At 42.9% G+C, this 16725-nt stretch overlaps 1 protein-coding gene across 5 annotated transcripts in view; it reads right to left on the bottom strand.

Annotated features, from left to right (window-relative positions):
- dgkd (diacylglycerol kinase delta) overlaps positions 1-14315 on the bottom strand; it is a 151005-nt gene extending 136690 nt beyond the window's left edge. Inside the window, exon 1 of one of the 5 annotated variants that reach the window (XR_015759222.1) lies at positions 13522-14315. Coding sequence is in view for 4 of the 5 variants with exons in the window: in XM_087993770.1 (XP_087849896.1) it covers positions 13522-13695 (174 nt within the window). In the remaining variant the exon portion in view is untranslated. The remainder of the gene's footprint in view (positions 1-13521) is intronic. The other 4 variants (XM_087993770.1, XM_043701899.2, XM_043701900.2 and 1 more) reach the window with 4 other exon arrangements.
- Between the last annotated feature and the right edge of the window lie 2410 nt (positions 14316-16725).

The following is a 16725-nucleotide window of genomic DNA, read 5'->3' as shown; positions in this document are numbered from 1 at the left end:
TACATGAAATAACAAGGCTTGTATGCAGGTACAGCAACTTACTAGGAAGGCAAAAGGAATGTTATCATTTATTGCATGGGAAATGGTAAGGAAGTTCTACTGCAGCTGTTCAGAGCATTGGTGAGACTACATCTGGAGCACAGTGTTGTGTTTTAGTCGCATTATTTTGGGGGAAAAAAGAAGTGTTTTTTGAAACAATTAAGTGAATGTTCACATGATTTATTCCAAGGATACAGGACTTATGAAAAGAGGTTGAACAGGCAGGCCTATACCATTGAAATTTAAGCAATGAAAGGTGATCATATTGAAACATGAAGGGACTCATTAGATGGGTACCTGGACAATGTTTCCTTGTGAAGTAGACTAAACCATGGGACTTAATGTTAGAATAAGAAATGAGAATTTTTTTTTCCTCAGAAGGTTATTCAAGGTTAGATCTCTCTTCCCCAGAACATTGAAGATGCTGGATCTTTAAATTTATTCAAGCTGACTTAGATAGGTATTGTCGGAGGAATTTGAGGCTTATGGGAAACAGACAAGTGTAGTTGACAGAATAGCCATATTAGCTACAATGTTATTTGTGAAGCAAGCATGAACTGCAGATTGGTCTATACCTGCTTCAAATACTATATTCCTAGAAACGTTCTCACAAATTGATAACATGAATTAAGGTTTGCAACAACGTGGAGAACTCGGTCTTAGGCAATTAACAGAAATTACCTTAAGGACTAGAAATTGGAGCTTGGAGCTTTGGAACACTTGGAGCTTTACCTAGCTCCTTACTGATTTATAAATACTTGGGAGGTACCAGTTAGTACCTTCCTGTGTCCTGTTGCCAGTTCAGCAGCTCTAATAGCTGCGCAAGTACAATGCCACCTCGTGCTTACTGAAAGTGACGAGGCTGAATCTTAGAACCACACAGCATCAAGACCAAGTCATTGTGCGCTTGTGCCTCCATGAAAGTCTCTGACAATTTGTGCCAGTCAGCCCCCTCCCCCATGGCTCTGCAAGGGAATCAGCAGTAGACAAAGCAATAATCCAATGTTTGACTTCAAGGAAGAGAACCTAAATGAAAATAAATACTTTATTATATTATAAAAGGCTTTTAAGCCAGTGAACTGAACTTTCTGCTGTTAAATATACTGCTGGTTCATCACTTTGACACTATCTCAAGGAGCATAACCAAAAGAAAGCCATCCAAAAAAGAAATTCCTGTGACATGAGCACTGTACCATCTAATTGGAAACTAAAATCAGTGCAATGTCAAATAACCCTATGGAAGAATCCCCAAATGCAACAAAAGCGAGACGCAAACAAGAGGATTCGACTTGTCCCATTCATTTAGCTCTTCTTTATTGCTCAGCCTAACCAACTTCATCTCCATCCGGTCTTTAGAATAATACCAAGCAATCTGGTATTTACAGAGCATTCAATCGAGTCATTTTCTTTAGTACAGCACCCAGTCAGCATTCCTGACACTAATTAGCTGCTCTTTAAATTATACCTAGTATGTCTGTTCTACTGCAAAGTTGCTGGTTGAGTACAAACTCACATATCACCTCTTTAAAACATAAACAATCAAACATATTTCTTGTTTCTCTAAATGACAGGGTTCATCTAAATTCTTCTTACTTGTATGTAGAATGGTGGGGAAATGGATCTGGGTGGGATATTCTTGAGAGGGTCGGAGTGGACTTGTTGGGTTAAATGGCCTGTCACCACACTGTACGCATTCTATGATATGTTAAACAACTGTCATTCACTTTTCTCAATTAATTTGAGCACCTCCGCTAAGTGCAGTGGATTGCAGTGTACTGGATTGCAGTGTACTGATGTTACTGTATTGCACTCAGTCTCAACCCCAAACAAGTGGCCCTCAATATACTGTTCAGGAAGTGGTTCTTCTATAAAAAAAAGTTATTTATTCCATCCCTGGAGACAGAGGAAGAAACAGCATAATTTCCTCACGAGTCATTTGCATCTGTTTGCTATTAGATTTTTTAAAAATTAAATACAAAACCACACTTTTTTAAATTCAGATTTTGTTATCTAGATGGTGATGCAATGTCTGGATGGTGATGCAGTGCCTTGACATTGCCTGGGGTGACCAGGAGTTGCTCTGGATGGTGATGCAGTGCCTTGACATTGCCTGGGGTGACCAGGAGTTGCTCTGGATGGTGATGCAGTGCCTTGACATTGCCTGGGGTGACCAGGAGTTGCTCTGGATGGTGATGCAGTGCCTTGACATTGCCTGGGGTGACCAGGAGTTGCTCTGGATGGTGATGCAGTGGCTGATACGGACACTGGCCTGAATAAACAGGAATTGTTCTGCATGGTGAAGCAATGCCCGATACTGATAGGATGTGGAAATATTCAGCCTGCGTTCATATTTGTCCCATTTCAGTGAACAAGAAATGAATTAGAAACAGAATGGAATAAAACTACAAACAGAAATGTGACTTTACATCAGAAATGCTTTCAAACATTTCCCATTCTTTTTACTGACTGGCAAAGTGATTGAATCGAGTTAGTCCGAATTACAAGTAGAAAGATATTAGAGGCTGCAACTATCTGTCCAGTCCAAGTGTTTATTCAGTACAGGGTATTTTGTACACAATGAACTCTACAGTTACAGGATTAAGAATGGAGTCCCTCTACAGGCATATTATTTGGAGTAGCTGTACATTCACAAGCTGGGAAGTTGATTTTCAGACATTTTGTCCCCTGTCTAGGTGAGATCTTCAGTGCTTTGGAGCCTCCTGTGAAGCACTTTTGTACTGTCTCTTCTAGAAACTTCTTTGGTTCTGTTCCTGCTGTTTTTGGTTGCCAATTCGGTTGTTAGTTGCAGTGGCCTGTGTATTGGGTCCAAGTCTATTTGCTCATTGATGGAATCCATGGATGAGTGCCATGCTTTGAAAAATTTTCTGGCTGTCCTCTGTTTAACTTGTCCTATTATCGTTGCATTGTCCCAGTCAAATCTGTGGTCCGTGTCATCGGTGTGTATGGATACTAGGGACAGCTGGTCATGGTGGTTTGAGGCTAGTTAGTGTTCGTGGATGCAGATTGCTAGTTGTCTGTCTGTTTATCCTATACAGTGTTTCGTGAAATCTTTGCATGGAAACTTGTAAATTACTTTTGTCTTACACATGATGGATGTAGGGTATTTTGCCCTGGTGATTTGTTGTCTGTGCATGGCTGTCGGTTTATGGGCTGTCATGGATCCCAGTGGTCAGAGCAGTCTGGCTGTTAGTTCTGAGACTTTTTTATATATGGTAGCGCGGCTAGTGAGTTAGGTCATGGCAGGTCCTTGTCACGTTGTTTGTCTGCTTGGCATCTGCAGATGTAATTGCGGGGATATCCGTTCTTGGCAAAGACTTTGTAGAGGTGTTCTTCTCTTTGCAGGTTGGGAGTGTTGCACTGTGTTGTAGCCCTTTTGAATAGGGTCCTATCGCAGCTTTTCCTGTGTGTGTTTGGGTGGCTGCTATTGTAGTTCAGGATCTGGTCCGTGTGTGGCTTTTCTGTACACTTCTGTGGTGCATTCACCATTTTGTGTTCTTTCGACCATCACATCCAGGAATGGGAGCTGATTGTTGGTTGACAAATGACAAAGACCACAAATTCGACTGGGACAACACAATGACAATAGGAACAAACGACCGGAATCTGCAACAGGAAGCAGGAGGAATGGAACCAAATAAATTCCAGAAGACATAGTACGGCAGCACTTCACAGGAGGATCCTAAGCACGGAAGATATCACTGGACAGGGAATGAAATGTCTGCAACGCAACTTCCCAGCTCCACGAGCATACCCACACCACGGCAACTGGCACCCGAGCTACAAATCTTTACACAAACCTTGAGTACCATCACAATGTTAAGCAAGACAAATGTGTTATGGCTGTATTCACTCAATGTACCTGAATAATTATAAATTTTAGTACAGAGCCCCAGTCTTTAGAGTCATTGTACCTATATAGGGTAGTTAGCAGAGCATTTTATGTCACAATATTCAGTACAGATTACCTGTACTGTCACAATATTCAGCATAGATCACTTGCACAGGAACGATATTCAAAGTATCTGTACAGTCATTGTATTTAGTACAGGGTAGCTGCGCAATCACAGAATCCTGGACAAGGCAGCTATATTGTCACCATATTCAGCAGTGTACCTGCGCTATCCAAGTATTTAGCTGTGCTATCACAGGATTCAGCACAGAATACCTGTACAACTATAGTATCCATTGCAGCATTTTGGATATGGAGTACAGGATTTTATGCAGTTTGTACTGTTAAATTTGTGAAAATTACTATCTGTACTGTCACAGGATTCAGACTAAAGTTTCTATATTGAGCACAGAATACCTGTACTGGCACAATATTCGGAGTATTTATGTTGTCACAGCATTCATCATGATGTACCATAGTGTACATGCATTTACACTGTATTGAAACAGGGCACTTAGTCATTCACAGTATTCAGCACAGCCCGACCTGTGCAGCCACAGTATTTAGCACAGGATACCTGTACAATCATAGCATTCAGGACAGAGTACTTGCACAGGCATAGCCTAGTCATTGTATATAACACACAGTTGCTGTATTCATCATCATGTATGTGTACTATCACAGTATTCATATAGTGTATTTGTACTTTCACAGTATTCAGCATAGGGCACCTGTACAGAGAGAACTTGTACAGACACTTTATGCACGGCACCTATACAGTCAGAGTACCTAGAACAGGGTAATGGTATAGTCACAGTATTAAGTACAAGTACCTATACTATCACAGTATTCAGCACAGCACACCTGTACAATTATAGTATTCAGGATAGAGTGCTTGCCCAGGCATAATATTCAAAGTACCTGCACATAGCATTTAACCAAGTGTACATGTATTGCCACAGTATTCAGCAGAAAGCATCTGCACTGTCCACAGCGTTCAATACAGAGCACCTGTACTATCACAGCCTTCAGCACAGGCCATCTGTACAGACATACAGTTTTACCACAGGATACCTGCACTGTCAGTGTCCAGACCACTAGTACTATTCAGAGTATCTGGATCTCCACAGTATTCAGAGTATCCAGGTGCATGTCGTTGTATTCAGAGTATCAACTAGCACTGTCACAGTACTCCATGTTTGTCACTTGTACCGTCACATTATTCAAAAAGTACCTATTCAACTTTACACTGAGACAATAAAGAGCATCCATTTGACCATTTTGCACAGCACTTGTGCTGTCACAGTATACAGCACAGAGAACACGTGCTTCTTAGTATTCCATTGCGAGTACCTGTATAGCCTGGGTTCCATGTTGAGTACCTTTGCCATCATAGTAGTCAATACATCTCATTTGTACCATCACAGTAATATACAGGTCAATTATATACAGTGACAATTCTTGTACAGAGCCATTGTACAATGAGCAGTATTTTGCATTGGAACAGCATGTTGGCAAGCGTTGATATTTTCTTTAGCACCCGAGTCTTTTGTACAGTCCAAGTGGTATACATATATACACACAGATCACCATGTTAATATGTGAATAGTATGTTACATGTAAATATATGGATAATAAACCAAAGGTAAATTACAGATAATATCACCAATTTAACAGTAGACACCACAAGACCAAAACAAAAATCCCGCACTCCATATGCAAGATACTGTATATCAGATGCAAATACAGATAAACACATGCATGGAAGATTATGGTATATCTTATGTTAGCAGAGATAGAAAATAACACACTAATGTAATGATAGCACATCATGCCTGAATATTTCACAGCATGTGTAAAAAGGTAAAAAATTATGTGCAAACCTGTGGCTAACACATCATGAGATGGTAAGGAGAACAAGTAACTCATAACTGTATCATACATACAATAAAGTTACAGAGAGCATGTCACATCCAAATTAAGACAGTGATGTAGGAACAAATTACTGCAGATGCTGGAATCTCTACTGAAAACAAAAAAATGCTGGAAATCACAGCTGGTCAGGCAGCATCCACGGAGAGAGAACAACAAACGCCTCCAGTCTAGATCTAAACTTGAAACGTTAGCTTGCTCTGTCTTCACAGATGCTGCATGACAACTGTGATTTCCAACACTTTTTGTTCTCAGTTATGATAGAGATGCTTAGTGCATTTCTTGATGAGGAGAAATTTCTTCACCCAAAGAACAGTGAACCTACAGAATTCTCTGCCACAGAATGTACATGGAATGTTTTCAGGGAATTAAATGTAGCTCTTTGGACTAAATGGATCAAAGGGTGTGGAGAGAAAGCAGGAACAGGACACTGTGTTAGATGATCAGCCGTGATCATACTGAATGGCACAGCAGGCTTGAAGGCCTGTTCTAATTTTACATATTTCAATGCTTCTATTTAATATGTTACGTTGTGTCCAGCACAAAAGCAGCACATCACGTAGAAACAGCTAAATGACAGGTCACGTGGAAAGAGAGATTGCAACATATAACAAACAGATGGGCACATTGTATGCAATTATACAAGGTAATTCACATGTTAATACACAGGTGGAACATTGGTTAACAAACTGGTGTGTCATATGTAATATAAAGCTAGCTGTCATAGCTACCACACATATCTAAATATTCACTGTTAGCACATCCTGTGTAAATATATTGACAGCTAGCTCAGTATAAACACATTTATAGTACATCTGTGTAAAATACTGAGCTAAGACATCAATGTAAATATATTGATAATAAGTATTGTGTAAATAAAGGGATAGAACTTCACACAGACAGCATATCATGTGTAAAGAAAACCATCAGACGCTTAGATACAACGTGTGAATAAAGACAGCACGATGTGATAATATCAAGCAGAACAACATCTGAATCTATGCAGTTAACACAAGTGATAATGTACAGACTTCTGCTACATATCACAATGCAGATAGTGGTTTAAAAAAATTAATATGTTAGGTATAAATGCAGAGTCAGCATATTAGCACATCACTTTAACATGGCATGTCAAGTGCAAGTATACAGCTGGGAAATTTAGCACTACTACACAAAAGCACATCCTGTATTAATATAAAGATGGTGGATTCACATTTAAATGGCTGGGACATTATATACAAATATAAAACTGGCATGTCACAGCGAACTGTCATGTTTTACTGAGACATCAAGTAAATATATGGGATGGCACACCAGTGTTGATATGCAAACAAATCACATAAATATAGAGGTAGAAAATACAATAAGTACATCATATGAAATTGTAAATATACAGCCAGCATGTTGAGTGTGATACAGAGATAATACATTATCATGCAAGTAAACTTTCATATCACATGTTAATATTAAGCTTGTAACTCGTAAATTAATACAAAAACAGGCAATTAGAACTAGTTATTACATGATGCATGTCTGGGAGAGAATGCACCAATTTGCAATCATAAAACTGGTCTTCAATGGGAATTAAACATAAAAGTTGGAGGTTTTGCTAAAACCATGCAAGACACTAGTCAGATCACAGCTGGAATACTATGAACAGTTTGGGCCCCTTAGTTAAAGAAGGATATATTGGCATTGGAGGCAGTCCAGACAAAGCTCACTAGGCTGATACCAGGTATGGAAGGTATGTCTTATGAGAGGTTGAATATAGAAGAATGAGAGGCAACCTTATAGAAACATACAGGATTCTTGGGGGAATTGACAGGGCACAAAACAGAAAGGTTGCTTTTGTTTGTTGGAGAGTCTAGGACCAGAGGGCAATAATCCATGAATACGGAGCTGCACATTTAAGACAAAGATAAGGAGGAATGTCTTTTCTCAGATAGCAGTGAGTCTGTGGAAACCTTTATCACATTGGGGCGTTGAGTCTGGGTCATTATTACATTCAAAGCTGAGCCAGACAGATTTTTAATCAGTAAGGGAATCAAAGGTCATTGAGAAGAGGCAGAAAAGTGGAGTTGAGGATTGTCAGATCAGCCATGGTCTCTTTGAATGGCAGAGCAGACTTGATGGGCTGAATGGCCTACTTAGGGTCCTTTAAGTATATTTAACATAAGGGAAGCAAAACCCTAAAAGGAATTGAACACAAGTGAGGATAAAGGGGAAGGTTACCTGAACTTAGCATGGGATGGGCTACGTTCAGCAGAGTTGTGGATGAGTTCAACATTTTTGGAGGATGTAGAAATTTATGATCAGCCAGAAGAGAATTTGAATTGTCAAGTCTGGAGGTGACAAAGGGACGAGTGAGAGTTTCAGCAGCAGTAGGTTCATTCAGGTATTGTTAGGAAAGTAGACATGGTCATTGCATTACAAGATATAAAATTGGAAGCTCAGTTCATTGTCAGTCAGCACACTGAGATTACAAAGGCAAGCTCAGCATCAGACATATCCAGAGAGTGATAAAGTCTGTTATAGGGGGTTAAAGTCATGGCTTTTCAACTTGCTGGACACCCTGACAAAGATTAAGCTCATTACACTGACCAGCTAAGATCAGATCAGTTTGCTGACAAAATGCCCCCTCCTCAAATTCTAACTTTTGACAAAAAAAGATTAATTGCATTCAGGAAACATATAACAAGACCCTACTTAACATATTGATCAGAACAATCATGCTGAAGAATCACATTTTCCATTTCCCTTTGCACAATCTCTCTGCACAAGTAGAAATGACCCCCAACTCCACAACGTTCCCATGAAGTGATCTTCTACAAATTCCTGTGTCAGCCACATGAAACACTGCCCTGCGTTTAATGATTTTGTCTACCAGCCTCCTCTAAACCCGTACTCCCACCACCACTACCAATGTCCCAGTTATCGTTTAGCCATCACATTCATACTCCCTGGAATTAGCTCAAAAGCTGCTTTGTCTCGCAATTGCCTCCCCTGACTTCAAAAGCAATCTAAATACTTTTGACCACAACACCCACGGCTCAGGTCTCTATTCTCTTTCTCTGGTGCCCTTCAATCATATTAAAACAAGGCACATTTCTGTTTCAGGGTGATGTAAGGTCGAGGTACGGTAGTTCCCGTCTCAGGTCCAAACTGTACGAAATCTTTGGAACATGACACACAAGTTAGATTTTTTAAACTGCCAAACAGCCTCCGGGAAAAAAAACAGCAAATTGAGTGTTTTGCTGTTTGTCTGCAAGTCCTGGTGGGCAAATTCCATCTGGTCAGCATCAGTCTGTGAGCTTAGTGAGAACAGACGACTGGAGCTATTTATAGCTGAGTAGCTTCCCTCAAGAGACTAAATATTTTCAGAGAAATACCAGGAAGTAGGGCTCATTTAGATTAAACCACATTGCTCTATATTTCACATAGTCAGTTGAAGCAGAAAGCCAAAATCTTAAATGAACATAATGAAAAATTATTTTAGTTAAGCTCTCTGTCGATAATATTAACTCTTGTGGAGACTAACCTTAATCTTTCACTGTCAAGATGGGAAAATAATACAGAAAGATTTTGCTGTTTTATTATTTCAAACGGTACCAGGATACATTAAATAAACTCAAAATCAGATCACTGCTGGAGATGCACTGAAGAAGTAACTACCCCAAGTCTCACAGGATATCCGAAGCTAAATAAAACTGCCATACAGGCAATTGCTGACACAACTCTTGCACAACAGATCACTTTCTTGTGTAATAAAACCAGCTAACTGTGGCAAATCTATAATATACCAACATTACATTCGAGGCATCTCATTTTAGTGTCACCACTCTCTTGGATCTCTCAGTAGTATTTCCATGGGACACTCCCTGCTTATGGCACACTTGCGCCTGCCAAATATCTCAGCTTTTCCCAGCACCAGATCTGCACACCCACATCTACAGCATCACAAACACATCCTGAGGCAAGTTTGCTTCTTGCTAAACCTTCACGAGAAAAGCAAACAGCGTAAAGATTAAGACAAACAAACAAAATTCTCAATTTTTTCAATGAGTCGAGAAACTTTAAGCAAAATTTCTTAATCTGAATGTTTTGCTCTTTTGAAGTTGAGTTGAAAATCAGAGATTTCTGAGGTTTGGTAAGGGCTGAACTGCCTCCATGTCACCTCACAAATATATCTGAAAAATACCTTCCCCAAAAAGGAGAGAAATGGAAGGCTACAAGAGCAGAGGCAGATTTAAGGAAGGTGACTCAAGGCAACATTTTGACCTTTCTTCCTAGCACTTCATGAATAAAAGGCTCCAATACTATTTTTATTCCTTTCTACTTTGTCAACATTGTTATTAAAGTAAATTTCATGAATTCTGTTCAACATCACACAACACAGGTTATAGTCCAACAGGTTTAATTGGAAGCACACTAGCTTTCGGAGTGATGCTCCTTCATCAGCTGATCATCATGAATTCTTTGAGTATTCTCCGAGAATAGGGATGATCTCACTTGGTGACCTCTTGGTCTGTGTTGTTAAGGTCATTTTATGACAGCTTTCAAAGACTTTTATAAAACATAAATTGGTCATTTGACCTATCATGCTGGTGACATCTCTTTGACAGCAATATCCAATTAGACCCATTCCTCTGCTTGTTCCTAGAGCTCTGTAATGCTCCCTTTAGTGCCATTCTCATATCTTCATTGGCATTTTCTTTTGCTGTCCTTTTTATGCGTCCTATTGTCTGAATCATGGTTCTTAAACCCAGGACCTGAGTTTGGAAGGTTCAGCCTTTAACTGCAAGTTTCCTTGACATTGTTTTTTGGTGAGTATGTTGCTTGCCTCTCTGATATGAGTAGGGATGTATTATTGGTGCCCTGCCACCATCGCACTATGGAAAATTTGGACTTTCTCCTCACAGTAATGTGAAGGAGAAGCTGTTAAGAGTTTGTGCAGAGTTAATTTTACATGCGTTTAGGACATCCAGCCTAAGCATTTGTAATGACCTTGTCAGCTTAGAATCGAGGATAAGATTAGATTAGATTCCCTACAGTGTGGAAACTAACTTTTAAAAGAGTAACCCTCCCCAGACCCATTTCCCTCTGACTAATGCACCTAACACTTTGGGCAATTTAGCATGGCCAATTCACCTGACCTGCACATGTTTGGACTGTGAGGAAACCGGAACACGTGGAGGAAACCCATGCAGACGCAGGGAGAATGTGCAACCTCCACACAGAGAGTCACCCGAGGCTGGAATTGAACCCAGGTCCCTGGTGCTGTGAGGCAGTAGTGCTAACCACTGAGCCACCATGATGCCCTAAAGGGCACATCAACTGAGAGGTCCAGTGATTGAAAGAGAAAGGGCAAGTGGTGGGCATATAGTTGGGTTTAGGGGACAGGATTGTTGAATCAGAGGTCCCAACACCTGACAAGCTAAATTCAAGGACTTGGAAACCAAACAGATGGAACTGACTCGGCGTCAGCCCAAGCTCAGTATCAGGATCAAGCAGCCATCAGCACGACAGTCAGCTGCTTGGCTGAGGGTAACCTAAACATCAGACAAGGGAGCAGGTAACCTCCAAAACTGGGTGCTTTTGAATGGCTGAAAAACAAAACAGCTTTCAAACCTGAGAGACCCAACTATAGAGTACAATAGCATCAACTGGGAGTGTTCAGAAGGCTGGAAATGTTTTAAACTGCTGTGTTTTGGACTTGCTCTACCATTATCAGGGATGTGATTTATGAGCTGTTCACAACTCTTTCACAGATCTGCTTTATTAAAAATAAGACATCTCCACAGGTTTAGCATCAGCATCCACTTCTTTAAGTGGACATTATGACCCCGACTGGGTAGGCTAAAACCTAACGGAATAACAATGGTCAAGGAAACAAGGCTGTAGAATGACCCTCAAACTACACCATCACTATGACAGGTGCAACTGAATAGCAAGGCAAAAACAAAACTGTGGACATCAAGGGCTAACTTTAATTTATTTCATACCATACATTCCTCTTTGAAAGATTAACTGAGTATATATTGTTTATTGTAACCGAGTTCAGAAACAGCTCTTGACAAGTTGAAGACTAACTCTATCTTCTGCTAACTGTCATGAAGCTTAAAATACAAAGTTCCTTGTTAGCAAGTTACAGTAGTCATAGAGTCATTCAGCACGGAAACAGACCCTTCGGTCCAACTCGTCCATGCTGACCAGACATACCAACCTGACCCAGTCCTATTTGCCAGCATTTTGCCCATCTCTGTCTAAACCCTTCCCATTCATATACCAATCAAGGTGCCTTTAAAATATTGTAATTTTACTAGCCTCCATCAATTCCTCTGGCAGCTCATCCCATACACACCATTCTCTGCATAAAAAAGTTACCCCTCAGGTGCTTTTTTAACCTTTCCCCTCTCACTTTAAACCTAGCTCTCTAGTTATGGACTCCCAACCTCAGAAAAATACCTTGTCTATTCACACTATCCAGGCCCCTCATGATTTTATAAACCTCTTTTAGGTCATCCCCTCAGCCTTGGACACTCCAGGGAAAAAAAAATTCCCTATAGCTCAAACCCTCCAGTCCTGGCAACATCTTTGTTGCACCCTTTTAAATTTAACAATGTCTTTCCACAACAGAAGGGCGACCATAATTATAGGATGCCTTTTTCAGGCAACCTCACTGACTCTACACCCTTGAGATCATACCAACATATAAAAGGACAAGATAGCAAGAGCAGCTGGCGCTGTGAAATACTATTTGGAACCAATTTGAACTAATTTGGGCCTATATTTCCCCCATGCACCTCCCAACCTCACTCAATAGCACCTGTCATTCAATTTCCTGTGACAGGAGAGAAAAAAAGTCAGCCAAGGACAAGCAGCTAATTTCAAGGCATAATCTGGAAAAAATAGTCTCCTTCCACCCAAGCAAGCGATCCAGGAGATCACAATATCTGGGAGAAACAATACCACAATTGTCCACAACCTTTGAGATGCTGTAATAGACGCTGTTATGAAGATGATGAACGATTTCATCTCCCACAATTATATTACCTCAACAACCACTGACTGATACCTGTTGTGTGATTGTTAACTTTGATATTAAGTACAGAGCACAGTGTCATTTCCAGAGATTAACCACGTGATGAAACCAGCTCCATAAACAGTTAACTTTGTAACCCCTCAATACTCATTTCCATTGAGGCTTCGTGTCTTAATAAATTGAGCAAAATTAAACCAGGGGAAAGCCTGTCAGGACTTCCAAATGAACACTGCGCTAGGTAATAAACGGGGATATATTTTCTGATGCATCATCTGGGGACGGGATCCAATGACAGATTATGTTCAGGAGTTGCAGGTTATTCCTGGGAATTAGACATGGGTTCGCAGGTTATTCCCAGGAATCGGACCCGGGGGTTGCACATTATTCTCTGGAATTGGACGCAGGGATTGCAGGATATTCCCGGGAATTGGAGCCCCGGGGGGGGATATTGTCTGGGCTCGGGTGGGTTGTCTCTGCCTGATGCCCGGGCTCCCTGCTCCCTCCTGGCGGTGACAATTCACTGGGATCCCCAGGCTCCCCCTGCGGCCTGTCCACCCCCCCACCCCAGCCCCCTCCTCCTCCTCCCCCCGGGCCTCACCTTGCTGCGGATCTGGCCGGAGGTGGACACTTTGCGGATCAGTTTCTGCGCGGACTCGTGCTCGGCCTCGCTGTCTGACGACTCGTCTCCCGCCGTGCTCCCGCTGGCCAGCCGCTCCCGGGCCCCCAGCTCACAGGCCGAGCCGGCAGCCTGCGCTTCCCGAGCCGCCATCATCACCGCAGCAACCGGGGCCTCGTCTCCCCCCCCCACCACCCCGCGCCGCCACAACCAACCGGCTCCCCGCGATACTGCCACCCACCGCCAGGGGGAGGCCGCGGGCACGCGATACTGCCACCCGCCGCCAGGGGGAGGCCGCGGACCCGCGATACTGCAACCCGCCGCCAGGGGGAGGCCACGGGCCCACGATACTGCCGCCCGCCAGCAGGGGGAGGCCACGGGCCCGCGATACTTCCACTCGCCGCCAGGGGGAGGCCGCGGGCCCACGATACCGCCACCCACCGCCTGGGGGAGGCCACGGGCCCACGATACTGCCACCCGCCGCCAGGGGGAGGCCGCGGGCCCGCGATACTGCCACCCGCCGCCAGGGGGAGGCCACGGGCCCACGATACCGCCACCCACCGCCTGGGGGAGGCCACGGGCCCACGATACCGGCACCCGCCGCCAGGGGGAGATCGCGGGCCCACGATACTCGCCGCCAGGGGGAGGCCGCAGACCCGCGATACTGCAACCTGCTGCCTCGGGGGAGGCCGCAGACACGCGATACAGATATTGGCCGCCAGATGGAGGCCGAGGGCCTGCGATACAGCCCCCCGCCGTCAGAGGGAGACCGAGGGCCCGCCTACCAACACGAGCCGCCAGGGGGAGATATAGAGGCTGAGAGCCAGCGATACCGCCCCCCGCCGTCAGAGGGAGGTCGAGGACCCGCACTCCCGCCGCTCGGGGGAGGAAGCGGCCCCGTGGTACCGTTATTCGCCGTAAGGGGGCACTTCTGACACCCGGGACAAAAGTCCCACGTGGCAGTAGGTGAAAAGGTTGCAGCAAATACAAAATGTGAGCTTTAATTGGACTCCAGCACCACAAATCTAAAACAAACTGTCTTTCCAATTTTCTGTGTCGACACAGAATTACAAAAAAAGAGCGGGAAGCGTAATCTCGTTTTTTTAAAAAAAAATACAGGTGTATTCCATTCAACTTAACCTCTTTGGGTTAATTATTTAATAACATGATTTTATCAGGATGAGCTCTGGCTGTAGTAACCTTGGGGCTGTTTGGGGACTAAAGTAAGCCTGGAAATATTCCTCATGTGGAGGTGCTGCTGTTGTACTGGGGTGGACAGTTAAAAATCACACAACTAAGTAAAAACAATGACTGCAGATGCTGGAAACCAGATTCTGGATTAGAGTGGTGCTGGAAAAGCACAGCAGTTGAGGCTGCATCCGAGGAGCAGGAAAATCTATGTTTCGGGCAAAAGCCCTTCATCAGGAATTTGGAAGCTAGTGCTAGTGCTTCCAAATAAGGCTGTTGGACTGTAACCTGGTGTTGTGATTTTTAACTTAGAATATTTCTACCTCCAAATTAACCTGAAATTATAATCAGAGTCCTGATTGATTTTCAGTGCAGAATCACAGGTGTACCCAGGCCAAGGTGTGAAAATTGAAAAATGATTTCTGCAGAACTTCTCGTTTATACAGGCTCGTAACAGTCAAAACACATGCTTCCCAGCACCTGCACCCCCACCCCAGAACAGGTTTCCCGCTTGTCACCAGAGGTTATAACTTGGTCAGCTGTGCTTGATTCCAAGTAGTGCCTCTAAGAGCGTCTCCTACTCTTCCTGCCTGCCATCGTGGGAGGATTTACAAGTTTATCAGACTGCTATGAGCTCACCTCCCTTGACCAAGCAAATCCTAGAGAGGGAGTTGAGCATTGCACATCTGATTCAGAGGTAGGGGTGCCACCCACAACACTGTAAGGCTTGCTGTATAGGGAGGAAGGCAAGAGAGGTAATTCCCAGCCCCCACCCCACCCCATAGAAGGGAGGACTTACTGTCATAACTCAGAGTGAAGCTCATCAGCACGTCAACTGAAACCTGTGAGAAACAGCATGCATCTTCTTATGCTGAGCAGAATATCCCATCCAAATATCTATTGTCCGGTTAAAAAAAAAAGTGGCGAGCAGACCAGTACACCAAAATACTCAGCAGATCCATTACTTTATTTGACGAGCTCACAAAGTTGTTCATGTCTAGGTCAAGGTTCAGAACAGATTCTTGAAAACAAAAGTCTTGTGGACATCTCTGGAGGCTAATTTAGAAAATTAGGATCTCTTGTGCCATATCAATGTTACTTAAATTCTTTTCTTAGCGGGTTTTGAAAAGATTTGTAGCTCAAGTTGAAGTTCTGGATGTAGGTTTGCTCACTGAGCTGGAAGGATCATTTTCAGATGTTTCATCGCCAAACTAGGTAACATCACCCGTGAGCATCCAGATGAAGCGCTGGTGGAATGGCCCACTTTCTATTTGTGTGTTTAGGTTTCCTTGGGTTGGTGATGTCATTTTCAGTGGTGACATCATTTCCTGTTCGCTTTCTCAGGGGTGGTAAATGGGATCCAAGTCAATGTGTTTGCTGATAGAGTTCTAGTTGGAATGCCATGGAATTCTAGGAATTCTCATGCATGTCTCTGTTCGGCTTGTCCTAAGATGGATGTGTTGTCCCAGTCGAAGTGGTGTCCTTTCTCATCTATATGTAAGGATACTAGTGAGAGTAGGTCATGTCAAAACCCGCAAGCAAAACTGCACTAGAACATTATTTTAACGAACTACCACACTCTGCAGCAAAGAGGAGAGGAAAATCACCTATACAGTGTATTCAAAAAGAATGGGCACCCAATAAACACAGTCCACCGATTTCTCAGCAACAAACCCCAACAAACAAACAAAATACATCCAGAAACACTAGTCACTGTACCCTACAAAGACATCTCAGAAATGACTGCCAAGACGTCTTGGCATCATGGTAGCCCACAAACCCACCACACTAAAACAGCAGCTAATGAACTTGAAAGACCCAATACTGACAACAAGCAAAATTAATGTTATTTACAAAATACCTTGCAAGAACTGTGACTACATTGGACAAATAGACAGACAATTAGCCACCAGGATACATGAACATCCACTAGTCACAAAAAGACATGACCTATTATCACTAGTATCCTTACATACAGATGAGGAAGGACACCACTTT

The sequence above is a fragment of the Chiloscyllium plagiosum genome, unplaced genomic scaffold (genome assembly GCF_037043375.1).
Source record: "Chiloscyllium plagiosum isolate Xiang-an unplaced genomic scaffold, Cpla_swu_hap1 HiC_scaffold_13, whole genome shotgun sequence".
Classification (NCBI taxonomy): domain Eukaryota; kingdom Metazoa; phylum Chordata; class Chondrichthyes; order Orectolobiformes; family Hemiscylliidae; genus Chiloscyllium; species Chiloscyllium plagiosum.
The sequence above is the reverse complement of the archived record's forward strand: the minus strand, read 5'-3'. Positions and strand labels throughout refer to the sequence as shown.